At 50.3% G+C, this 12,358-nt stretch overlaps 1 protein-coding gene across 1 annotated transcript in view; it reads right to left on the bottom strand.

Annotated features, from left to right (window-relative positions):
- Positions 1–533: 533 nt before the first annotated feature.
- Positions 534–12,358, bottom strand: part of PLPP4 (phospholipid phosphatase 4) — a 108,493-nt gene continuing 96,668 nt past the window's right edge. The window contains exons 7-8 of the mRNA XM_075533473.1: positions 10,201–10,371; positions 534–733 (exon numbers count right to left, since the gene is read on the bottom strand). Coding sequence (XP_075389588.1) covers positions 534–733; positions 10,201–10,371 — 371 coding nt within the window. The remainder of the gene's footprint in view (positions 734–10,200; positions 10,372–12,358) is intronic.

Genomic DNA, 12,358 nt, shown 5'->3' with positions numbered 1-12,358 from the left:
TAAATGTTTATTATAATAAGCTCCGAGTCAGAAAGCTTTCAAGCCCTGGTTTCACTGCCCAGCCCGTGGCATGACCGACACACAGAGCTCGCTCGGGCCTGGTTCCCACCCGTCTCACCTGTGACCTTCAACTGCATCCCCGAAGGACTTTGACTGCGCTGGACGGCCAGCACCGGGTCTTCCAGGTGGGAGGTTTTATTATGTTTTACAACCATGAAAGCACAGGGAGGAAGGTGGCTGGTACAGCAAACGTGTCAGCTGTGTCGGCTGAGTGGCCCTCCACCCCCCACTGGCAACCTCCTTCCACAGTCTCCCAGAGACGGCGCCTCATGTCCTTCCCTTGCCAACTCAAGAAAGTTGAAACGTAGACATTTAAAGTAGCGAGGGACACCTTCGTCAGCAGAATGGAAGCGGAAGAATAGCGTTGAGAAACAACAGATGAGCAACACACTACAGAAAACCTTTTCTATGGTGCTATGGTGTCGGGGCGGCAGGCGCACCCGGGGCTGAGTGTCCGTCCTCCCCAACACCAGTCATACGGGGCCTTCGGTGATGCCCTCCAGAGGCAGGCTGGGCGCGCTGTCCGCCGTGGGCCTCTCGTCCTTCTTCAGCGAGGTGGGGACGCGGAGGCTGACGTAGGGTTTATGACAGGCGGTGTTGGCCAGGGGGGGGTAGTGCTGTCTGTAGCACAGGTAGGCAAAAATGAGGCCAATAACACCGCCAACCAAAGAATCTGCCAGGAGAGAGCAGAAGAGAAGAAGCTGTCAAGAGGCATTCCAACGGAGCCCGCTAGACTTCTCCGAAATCTCTGTGCCCACCTCCTCCACTCACGCCTTCACTTATTGCTGTTGCAGTTAGCTGCCACGGAGCTGGGTCCCGGATCACGGTCAGCCCGTAAACAGTGGAAGTCAGCGCTGCCCGATCCTTCGCCCTCTCCCTGCCTACCATGACTAGTTGAAGCTTGGCCCATTGGGATCTCGAGGGTCTTGACTGGCCTCCTTCCGCATGGAAAGCGAGACTTCTGCCCTTGAGCTAGCATGGCCCCTCAGTTTGATGATGGGACACCCCCACCCCCACTCTGGGACCAAACGAGAAAGCGTGCTAGAGAAGTAAGCCGGCAGCCCCTGCAAGTTGCCATGTTCTTGGCGTGTGTACGTCCCTTTAAACACACATGGATTCTCTCTTCCCACCTGAACATGGTGGCATGGACCCGGACTCGTGCTCCTGCCTCTGAAAGTCAAGTCTAAATTCTGGACGAAGAGTTCAAGCCATGGCCACAGAGTCGAAGCACACACGTGGGTAGGGATATCTTGCTCTTGAGCGGGTTCCCCCAGGAGTCCAGTGACATCATCAGTGAGCCTGAGAAACCAGTGATTAAATCCAGCCTTTGGGGGGTGTGATTTCCCAGGGATGCAATGAACCTCCGGAGTCATAGACAAGTAGACCCAACTTCTGATGAGTGAAACCCACTGCCCCCTGGGGTTGGCAGAGGACCCAATCTCCCCAGGGGGCTGATCTTAGCAGTGGGGGTGGTGGATGGGGCAAAAGATGAAATGAGTTGAGATAAAATGGACCCTCCCCATTAAAGTGCCTTGAATGCCAATAACAAGCACATCACGTGGCTCCTGCCAATGGTGGGGCCTCAGGTTGGTCTCTATGGGAGTTGTGTGCACTACACGCATAAGGGTGCTGTATGGGAACACACAGTAGTGTCTATCACTATTTTCACAGTCTGTTCCTCGTATGGCACTCCAGAACTACCCTTTACTATCTTTTTCCTCAGATAGCAACTCAGAAGGTACATTGGAGTTCTAACCTTCCTACCACGGCCACATAACTGTTACTGTTTTTCACAGCATTTTAACTAAACGTCTAATGAACTTGAAAGCATTTGTCACTCCAGAAATGGGGAGGCGATCTGTGCCATAAATTCTTGAGCAGGGTCGTACGGCATCATTGCTGTGATTGAACGATGTTGTTCAAATAGGAAAGAAGTGTACGAGGCCTGTGGCCACCAGCCTATAAAATCTGCCTCTTCAAGTTCAAGGCCTTAGAGTTGCCTTCCTGTTTTGTTTTCCTCTAACCCCAGGCAACAGCTCCACAGGATATTATTTTATTAGCATCTAATATGATCTACCGCATCTGCTTTTGAGTCAATGATCATGGAAGAGCCCCAACAGCAAAACCTACAAATAATGTCATTTGACTTTCTATTTCCTGTAACACGGCATTTCATTAGGTGGATCATTGGCCAAGAGACATCAAAGCATTCCAAGTATTTGTTTGCTAGGCTTACTGATTTCGCAGCCTGAAAGCAAATTAAGGTTCCTGCTGATGCTTTTCCCATTTAGTGGAATGAGTGAGAAGTCATATCCTGGAGTGTGTGGTGTTATCAGAAGTAACAAGCTCAAGGCTAAACCTATTCAAGCCACTCTGAGCAAAGTCACGGCGAACAGTGTTCAGTACAAATAACCGGGGGAATGGAGTCCCATGGTGATTGACTTGACGAGGGTGCCTGTCATCAAGTGCCTCCGGGGGGCTATTGCTATCTGGATGCAAACACGCTGGAGCTCGGCAGGGCTGGTGTGGACATAAATGCAGGAGGGATCAAGTTTATTGGGCAGAAGCCATTTGGGCTGACGTCCTTCCAAATATGGTGGCACGCAACTGGAAGGCTCCAAAGGAAAATGCATGGCTTTCTGAGGGCCAAGAATGCAAAATACTGTTGTCTCCTTACTTAGTACTTGTCTTATTCTTCATAGAAGCCATTCATGCAGTGAGCCGACAAATATTTCAAGAGTATCTACTAGGTTTCACAAGAACAAAAGATACTATCCATGTGGAGACCATATTCAAATGCACAAGCCAGCAAACTTTGTAAAACCATCCATTTGCACATTGTTTGTAGCTTTTTCACGTGGCAACAGCAAGTTGTGTACTTAGGATGGAGACCTTAATGAGGTCCACAGATAATAACTTTTATTATCTGGCCCTTTACTGAAAAAGGTTGCCGACCTCTGACTGGTGGATGATGACAGATAACACCACATTCAACAAATTAGCCTGTTATTGTTTTGATGGGTGCTATTCAGTTGGTTCTATCTCATAGCAACCCTAAGCACAACAGAATGAAACCCTGCCCAACCTTGCATCAGTCTCACGTCCATTACTATCTTTGGACCCATTGTTACAGCCACTGTGTTAACCCATCTCATTGAGGAGCTTCCACTTTTTTGCTCACTCTCTACTTTACCAAGAACCATTTCTTTTTCCAGGGACTGATCCATCCTGATGACATGCTCAGAGAACATGAGATGACGCCTGGCCATGCTTGCTTCAAAGGATCATTCTGGCTGTACTTCTTGCTAGATAGATTTATTCATTCTCCTGGAAATCCACGGTGTATTTAAGATTGTTCACCAACACCATAATTCAAGTATATCGATTCCTCTCAGGTGTCCCTTATTCATTGTGCAGGTTGCATGTGCATGGCAGAGGACTGAAAACACCCTGACTAGGAGTGGGTGCCCCTTAGACCTCAAAACGATAGCTTTGCTCGTTACCACTGTGAAGATAACCTGCGTGGCAGATTTGCCCGAGGCAATGAGTCCTTTGATTTTTTTGACGAATGCTTTCATAAGCATTCATTACAGATCTAAGAAAAAGGATGTCTTTAATGACTTCAAGCTGTTCTCTATTTATCATGATTTTGTTGATTAGCCTAGATTGAGGATTTTTATTTGTACACATTTTTTTCAAATCTCTACTGTAGTCCTTGACCTTCATCAGTGAGTGTTGCAAGTCCACTGGGCTTTCAGCAAGCACGGCTATATCGTCTGCATATCACACATTGTTAATGAACCTTCCTCCAAATGGGAGACCCTGTGCTTCTCTGTACAGCCTAGCTTCTCAGATTATTGGTCAGCATACATATTGAATAAGTGTGATGAAAGGGTACAACCTGACTCACAACTCCTGATTTCAATACAGCCACCATCCCTTTGGATAGGTTCCTCATGAGCACAGTTAATTGCTCTGGAATTCCTCTTCTTCACAATGTTATCCACAGTTTATTATGACGCACACAGTTGAATGTGCACACAGTGGATTGCACAGGCAACAACGCAAGTGGAAATCCTTCTGGTACTCGTTGCTTTTGATCAAGATCCATTTGACATCAGCAACCATAGTCTTTATTCCAGATCCTCTTCCGAATCCAGCTTGAATTCTGGCAGCTTCCTGTCAGCGGATTGTTGCAACCATTTTAGGAAGGTCTTTAGCAGAATGTTACTTGCATGTGATTTTAATGATATTTTTGCATATTATAATAGTTTCCATATTCTGTTGGGTCACCTGTTTTGTGCGTAAAATGGGCACAAATATGGGTTTCTTCCAGTTGGTTGGCCAGGTAGCTGTCTTCCAAATTTCTTGGCAGAGATGAAAGAGTGCCTCCAACACTGTATCTATTTGTTGAGACATTTCAATTGGCATGCCATCAATTCCTGGAGTCGTGGTTTTCACCAACACCTTGGAGTTCTTCCTTGAGTACCATCAGTGCTTGATCATATTCTACCCCTTGAAAGGGTTGGCTCTTAACCACTTCTTTCTGGTACGGCGAGCCTGTGGATTCCTTCCGTCATCTTTGGATGCTTCCTGCATCATTCAGTGTGTTTCCCATAGAGCCCTCACGACTGCAGCTTACGGTCTCACCTTTTCTTCAGTTCTTTCAGCGTGAGAAATGATGAGTACGTTCTTCCCTTCAGGCTTTCTAATTCCAGGTCTTGGCACTTTATTTACTTATTATTTATTTTACAATATTTTGTCTTCTTGGGTTTCCCTTTGAAATATTCTGCTCAGCTCTTCTATTTCATTTGTTTCTCCAATTCGTTTTAGTTTTTTGATGTTCAAGAGCAAGTTTCAAATGTCACAGACCCACCAGGAGACATCAGAGAAAACCACATAAAGCTGAGGGGAGACAGTACCTGGAATAAAATGAAGCAACTGTGTCAGGGAGACTTGGGAATGAGCTTCCATCTTCCCTGGGAACTAAGCAATGGGGCAGACCAGGACTAATTAGAAAGCAGAGAGAAGATGACCCTGACTGAGAGAGCCTCTCTTGGGGACCAAAGATTTCCATCCAGCACATCCTAACCTAAGAGCTCCAGACTGCTGTGCCCTCCTGACCGGGGTGCGTGGGTACGGATGCAGAGACAAGTGAGCTCTCAGGACCGTCCAGCTCAGAAGTTCCCTCAGGGAGGAGACAGCATTTTATAGCTCATGCTAACATGAGAGTGGGCCCTGCAATTTGTTCGGGGCAGCTGACTGAGGAGAAAACCTGAAGAGAGATCAGTCCACTGGTGCCAAGTAGTGTCCAAAGGAGACACTGATGGGGTTGCTTCCTATGAGGCTGGTGTGAGGTTTGGTGAGAAAATCACAGCGTTCCAAGAGCTCTTTTACCAATCATTTCATTTTGAAGATCTGAAGACTATTTCTGACAGCCCAGGGGAAGCTTGGCTAGCAGCAGTGTGTGTTCCTCACCCACTGGTGTGTGTATGGGGGCGGGAAATGGGAGAGAAGGAGGGCGGGAGGGAGAATGAGATTAAGAGTGAGTTGACCTTTAAAAATGCCATCAGCCTCCGTGGAAGGGTTTCTCCACAGAGAGCAGCCTCTGTCAGCCCAGAAGTCTTGCGTGGCAGAGCCAATGGTCTACTGAAGATTCATCTCAAATTACAAACCCGTCAGGTACATGTGCCAAGGGCAAGGGCAGCCATCTTGAAGATTTCCCATAGGTCACATGATCATGCACTTGCATGACAAGGACATACTCTCGAAAGCTGTTTCTCTGGATTACGTTCTGAGGGAGACACTAATAATGATAATAATAATAATAAACAACAACAACACCACACAGGCACCCAGGGCTGTGTAACATCACCTACAATGAGAGAAACCCGTGTTTGTTAAAAGCTACCCCCAGACAAATGGAGTCACAGGAGGAAAGACTAGCTCTAGATACATAGACTGGACTTGTTATTCTGCCCAGAGCTGAAGCAAACACCTTCCTGCCCCTGTCCCTGTCCCTGTCTCACACAGGACTCTCAGTAGAGGCAGATATGCTCAGAATTCTCTCTTCTTGGGTTTTCCCAGTAGGGCGTGGTGCAGTAAACAAGGGGAGGTGGCTCTTCTAGCCCTGGTCTTTGAAATTCCCACCAAATGGCTGAGTGGGAGCATGCAAATAGAGGGGATGAAACTTTAACATGGAGGCTGGTCAGTTTGGTCATCTTAGGGTACAAACTGAGCCATCTCAGGAGCAGGAAAGATGGATCTCACTGCCATCAAGAGAGAAGAGTCAGGAGTGGAGGGAGCATGACCTCTGAACCCCAAGATTCCTGTGTGCGGAAATGCCCTGATCCAAGAGCTGAGCCTGCAGAGGAGTGGTGACAGCAGAGGCAGCAGAACCCAAAGCCAGAGCCAGAGCAGTGGGCTTTCCAGACCACAGATCAAGGAAAACGGAGTGCCTTCAGGCAGGAGACTCACTTTCAGAGTAGAGTACCTCCAGGGCCTTAACTAGAGAGCTAGGTTTGCTGACCCCTGGTGGTGGAGTTGGGGACCTTCAGCCTGCAGCTTATGGAGGAGTAGAATGCCCTTTGGGCATTTATTGGCAGCACTAAAAAAAGAGCTTTGTAATGTCGCAGGGCAGAGACCAAGGGCCTGTGTGACTGAGAAGCCAAGGACAAGAGAGAGGTGTGCCTCAGGCACAGCTGAGAAGAGGTGCTCCTGACGGGAAGAACTGCATCCTGAACATTTCTGATCTGGGATTGTAGCCTGTGACTGTCCCTGCTAAACCTCATAATCGTATTACCGGTGCTTTCTGTGTGGCCATAGTAATACATTTCACTCACCTGAGAGAAGCAGAGAAGGTTTTGGGAGGGACAACTGGTATCCGAATGGATGGAGATGGTTGACAGGTGAGGCAAGTACCAGAGAAACTGGCCTTGGGCTGATGCTGCTTTTGATTCCTTTGCCCCCTTGTGGAGTCAGAGGAAGTTAGATGCCACCACCCTACCATTTTCTATTCCCTTTGTTTCAGTGCTTGAAAACACACAGCTAGTCACAAATACCAGGACCTTTGTGAGCACAGAATTTGGTTAGCATCACATATGATGTTCTCTGGTATCCAGTGGACCTGAACGCCAGCATGGCACAAGCCTGTCAGGTACCTGTGGCAAGATGTAGGGACACAAGCCCTGGATAGATTCAGAATTGATTCTGGCTATCTTATTTCTGGAGCAAGCCTGTTAAGTGTTTTGAGTGCCTCTTTCTTGGGCCTGCTCTGCGCCTCCACACTTTCCTCGCTTACTAGAGCAATATCTTTGTGATTCCAGCATGCGGCTGGGAAGGCAGAAAAGCCTAAAGCAATGCTGATCACAGAAAAGAGGCATGATAATGCACCGATCCAAGTATTTAAGATCATGGCCCATGTATTGGCTATAACCATGTCATTTAGTAATCAAATAGATGTTCACATTAGGCACAGTTACTTAAGTCATGATTGAAATGGAGTCATAGAAATCTAGTAATAATGTGGCTAACTAACGCCTACAGCAATAAGGGACTTATCTTTGAGGACGCCACAGGGCACCTATGAACACTCTCGTGATGGGTGGCCCCACCCTTGGTCACTGGGTAGTTCAGTCCGCCAGATGGGCTCCTGCCCATCTACGCACCAGTCACTGACGTGGTTACCCTTGCTTACAAGGAGCATTCTGGTGGCACTTCTTCCAAGACAGATTTGATTTTGCCGGCCACTCTTCTTTGACAACACCGTAACTCAAAGGCGTGGGTTCTTCTTTGGTCTTATTCGATGTCCTGCTTTCACATGCATATGCAATGACTGGAAATGCCATGGCTTGCGTCAGGAGCACCTCGGCCTTCAAAGTGACATCCTTGCTTTTCAACACTTCAAACAGGTTGTGTGCAGCAGACTTGCCCACCAAAATCCCTTGTTTGGTATCTTGACTGCTGCTTCCATGAATATTGATTATGGATCTAAGCAAGAGGGAAACCTTGACAAGCAGAGGATCACAGGGAAGGCAAGTACATCTCCGAGCTGACCAGGAAAGACACTGAACAGGTAATGGCACAGCTCAGCCTGTCCTGAGAACGAATCACTGATCCGTGCCAACCAATGCACACCACACTTTTTCAGATGTCTGCCATGACCCAGTTTGGGTTTGACCCCATGCATGACCCTAACATCACTGGGCCTAAGGTTACTTGCTAGCTTTGTGTTCCTATCAACCTTCAGAGCAGCCGTCTCCACCCCAGCCCCCTTCTGCTCAAAGCTTCTGTCACAGGATGGGACTGAAGTGGGAGTCAACAGAGGTCTCAGATGCACCAGATGCCCATCGCCCTGTCACTTTGCTCCAGCAGGAGCTGTGATCCGGCATTCTGTCACCAGTGGCAGCCAGGGGTGGAGAACCACACGGTTCAAGGTGGGTGCATGCATCAGTGCCAACCTCACCTCTGGAAGTGCCCAGGACAAGCTGCGGCATAAAGGTTCTCCCCACTTTCTGACGGAAATCAGGAATTGATTAAACCCTGTGACCCTCAACCCTTCCCAAATCCAAAATGCTTGAGGAGAAGTGGCCTCTGGGGCTTCCCAACTTCCACCCGGACTGTGCTCCCCCAATCCGTCTGCCTCGCTGTCGGTCATGGGGAAGCAGACCCAGCGTGTGAAGCAGAAGTGAAGGCGATTTGCATGTGTGCAGGGTGGGCCAAGCCATTCAACCTGTGAAGAGATCTGGGTGGGGGCGGGGTGTCCCATTGGGGAGTTTTGAGCCCGTGTCCAGAGGAAGGGCCAGATGAGGGGCAGTCCAAAACAGGCGACTTGGCCCATCATGCTCTTCGTGGGAAATGTTCTAAGCGTATGTGTTACCAGTTCCAGTGGGGCGGGGGCCTGCCTGTTGATGCTGGCTCCTTCCTCCTCATGATGTAGTTTCACCGGGTACAGACCTTCCTCCAAGCCACTGATCACACGGCCTAGTGGAGGGCCTTGTGGTTCTTTATTGGCCACTGCCGAGGGATAGGTTCAAGCCCTTAGTGGGCACTGGATGCAGCTACACATCTAAACCAGGCATCTGCCTCTCTCCCAGTGCTCAATGCCCAGCTGCTGGGGCTCATGACACCCGGAGGGGGGGATGTCTAGCTGAGCCTGCCGATGCCAAAGGAGGGAGCTGGGGAAAAGACAAGGATCCTGGGAAGATGGGGACACAGGCAGCCCAGCTGGGAGCCCCCTGACCTCTGACCTTACTATTACAGGGAGGACTCAGAAGAAGAGGGCCGATAAATAAAGCACCTGTTACAGAGGCAGACAGGAAGGACTGCCCATGCCCACAGGATGGCGGAAGGCGAAGAGGGCGGGGCCGTGCATGGTGAGGAAGCAGGACATCTCGGTGGCTTTGCTTTTTAAGAGTGACACACACCGTGGCATTGTCCCTCTGCTTCTCAGATGCAACTGAAAGAGATCAGCTTGCTGGCTGTGAATGCAAATTCCTGGGGGCCACGCGGACTCAGCCCAGAGAGCCCCATCCTGAGGTCCAGGAGCCTGATGGAGGTGCCCTGCGGAGGCCATGGGCACCACCTGCCGCTGTTCCCTGTCCACCGTCTGTGTCTCCAGGTGGTGTGTAGGCTGCAGTGCGTCTGCAGGGGGCTGGCACGGTCCATTACAGTGTCAGGGACGAGCCACTCACTCAATGGCATTGTGGGCTTTCGTTTGCGCTTATACAGATGCCGACACAGAGCCGTCTGGGGCCGCCACTCGGAGGAGAGCTGGATACATCCAGCTGTGAGTTGGGCACATCCCCCGAAGAGAATCGTGGGGAGACATGCCAGACTGAATGTGCAGAAGGAGCCAACACCACTTGGCATGTAGTCTGAGGACACAAGCAGGTCACCCATTTGGGAAAGCCGAGCTACGGCCCAGGCCAGGGAGGCTCTAAGCCCAGAAGTCTGGTGCCCAGAAGGACACAGCAGTCTCCTTGAGCTAGCAGGGCAGGAGGCCATTGTTCCTGCCCCAATGTGGTCAGCAGAGGGTGGAGGCCCTGGGCCTGAGAAGTGTGGATTCCCTTTGGAATGGTGTCTGCTCTGCCTGCTGCGGCTGCACCTGGAGAAACAGGGAGGGCCCCGGCAAGCACTCACCTTGCCAGTGGTGTTTGTAGTCGCACATGCGGGACAGGGCGATCATCATGGCGCAGTACAGGGGCAGGATGGCCGCGCACAGCCGCCAGCTCTTGCCGCGGCCGCTCTCCGTGAAGCAGTGCAGCTTGCCCGCCAAGTAGAACGTCGTGAAGCCGAGGCCGGAAAAGGCAACTGGCACAGGGAGAGAGCAGGGTTACTCGGGCAGGGGGTGGCTGGGAGGTGCGGTCACAGGCCGTCCCGCAGCCCCTAAGGACCTGCTAGCCAATCTGTGCTCTTGATGAGCACTTCTTCACTCTACGCATGACCTTCCAAGCTGCCAGGTGAATGGAGCCCACCCTCCCTCCCTCATTCACACATTCAACCATGATGTCATGAGCACCTACTGTGTGCCAGGATGACCACCAACCGTGTCGTCTCCAGGGGCACACAGTCCGGCGGCAGAAGGGCCTGCCTTTAATACAACGCATTAAGTTTCAGAAGAGGAGAGAAGCGGGGGCACCTGCTGTGGCTTTTCTGGGGGAGGTGGTCAGCAAGCACCAGACTGACAATGAGGAGGGGGATGTGACAGGACTGAAGGCTCAGCAGCAGGGGAGCTGGTCCCATGGGCAGAGAAATGGCAGGGGTGCAGGTCAGCATGGGCTGAATCACGAAGCTGGATTTCTTCAGTGGGTAGTGGGGAGCCGTAGAAGGCTCTTGAGCAGGAGAGTAACACAATTAGATCGTCACCATCAAACTATTCAGAAGACCTTTCTTCTGAGGTGCCCAGGGATCTGGACCCAGGGGGTGCTACCCACCTCTATGTCACGACCAGGGTGGGCTATGGGGAAGGGGCTTGAGATGTGGTAAGAGCCTTGCTTAGCTAGCATCACGCGATTGCTCCTGGATCCCAGGCTGGGAGTTCACTCTGAAGTGGTTCGGAGTTGATGCTGAAGGAACATTGTTGGAAAATGGAGCCACCTTCAATTTGCTGGGGAAGCAGCAGTACACTAGCTGCACGAACCCTGTCGCTGTCCTACAGATAAGAGGCAAGCGGAGACTGCCAGCAAGCGAGGGAACAGACTGGGTTAAGAACAGGGACATGCGGTCATTGGAGAGTCCCCCACAGAGGGGTTTAGGAGAGGAGATGGGTCAGTCAGGGTGCGATGTAGTACCGATGAAGAACACAGCTTTCCCCCAGATCCTGGATGCTTCCTCCCCCCAACTACCATGATCCGAATTCTACCTTGCAGGACTGGATAGGGCAGAGGTTGTACACTGGTGCATATGGGAGCTGGAGGCACAGGGAATCCAGGGTGGATGATACCTTCAGGACCAGGGGTGTGAGGGGCGATACTTGGAGAGTAGAGGGTAAGTGGGTTTGAAAGGGGGAATTGATTACAAGGATCCACATGTGACCTCCTCCCTGGGAGACGGATGGCAGAGAAGGGGGGGAAGGGAGACTCCGGATAGGGCAAGATATGACAAAGTAACAATATATAAATTATCAAGGGCTCATGAGGGATGGGGTGGCAGGGAGGGAGGGGGAAAAAAAGAGGACCTGATGCAAAGAGCTTAAGTGGCAAGCAAATGCTTTGAAAATGATTAGGGCAAAGAATGTACAGATGTGCTTTATACAATTGATGTATGTATATGTATGGATTGTGATAAGAGTTGTATGAGTCCCTAATAAAATGTTAAAAAATTAAATTAAAATGTTAAAAATAAAGAACAGGGACATGCTAGGAAAGGGCAAAAGCAGGTCATGTGTACGGAGCAGGGCGTGGGCCACCAGGTGATGGCCAGTGAATGAGAAGAACCAGCCCCCCAATGAGCCACAGGTAGAACTGGAAAGTGAACATGGCGTTTTAGACCTTCCACTTCGGCCTGATCAAAGGAGGGAAATGCATTCACCAACCCGTCTGAACAAGTGGGGTCATGTGTTTGGGTACATCATCTACGCCCGACTCAGACAAAGGCGGTGACAAAGAGTGAGCATGTGTGTGTGAGACAGACAGACAGCTGGGACTCATTGCATATTGAATTCTGAGCTTTTCATTCACTTAGGTGGAAGCCATGGTTGGGGCTTGTGTGTGGTGTAAAATATGTGTGTGTTGTGTGTATATGTGTGTGGGGGGGGCGATTCTGTGTGGGAGCAGTAGTCCTTATCCATGGAGTCACC

This window comes from Tenrec ecaudatus, chromosome 16 (genome assembly GCF_050624435.1).
Source record: "Tenrec ecaudatus isolate mTenEca1 chromosome 16, mTenEca1.hap1, whole genome shotgun sequence".
Classification (NCBI taxonomy): Eukaryota; Metazoa; Chordata; class Mammalia; order Afrosoricida; family Tenrecidae; genus Tenrec; species Tenrec ecaudatus.
The sequence above is the reverse complement of the archived record's forward strand: the minus strand, read 5'-3'. Positions and strand labels throughout refer to the sequence as shown.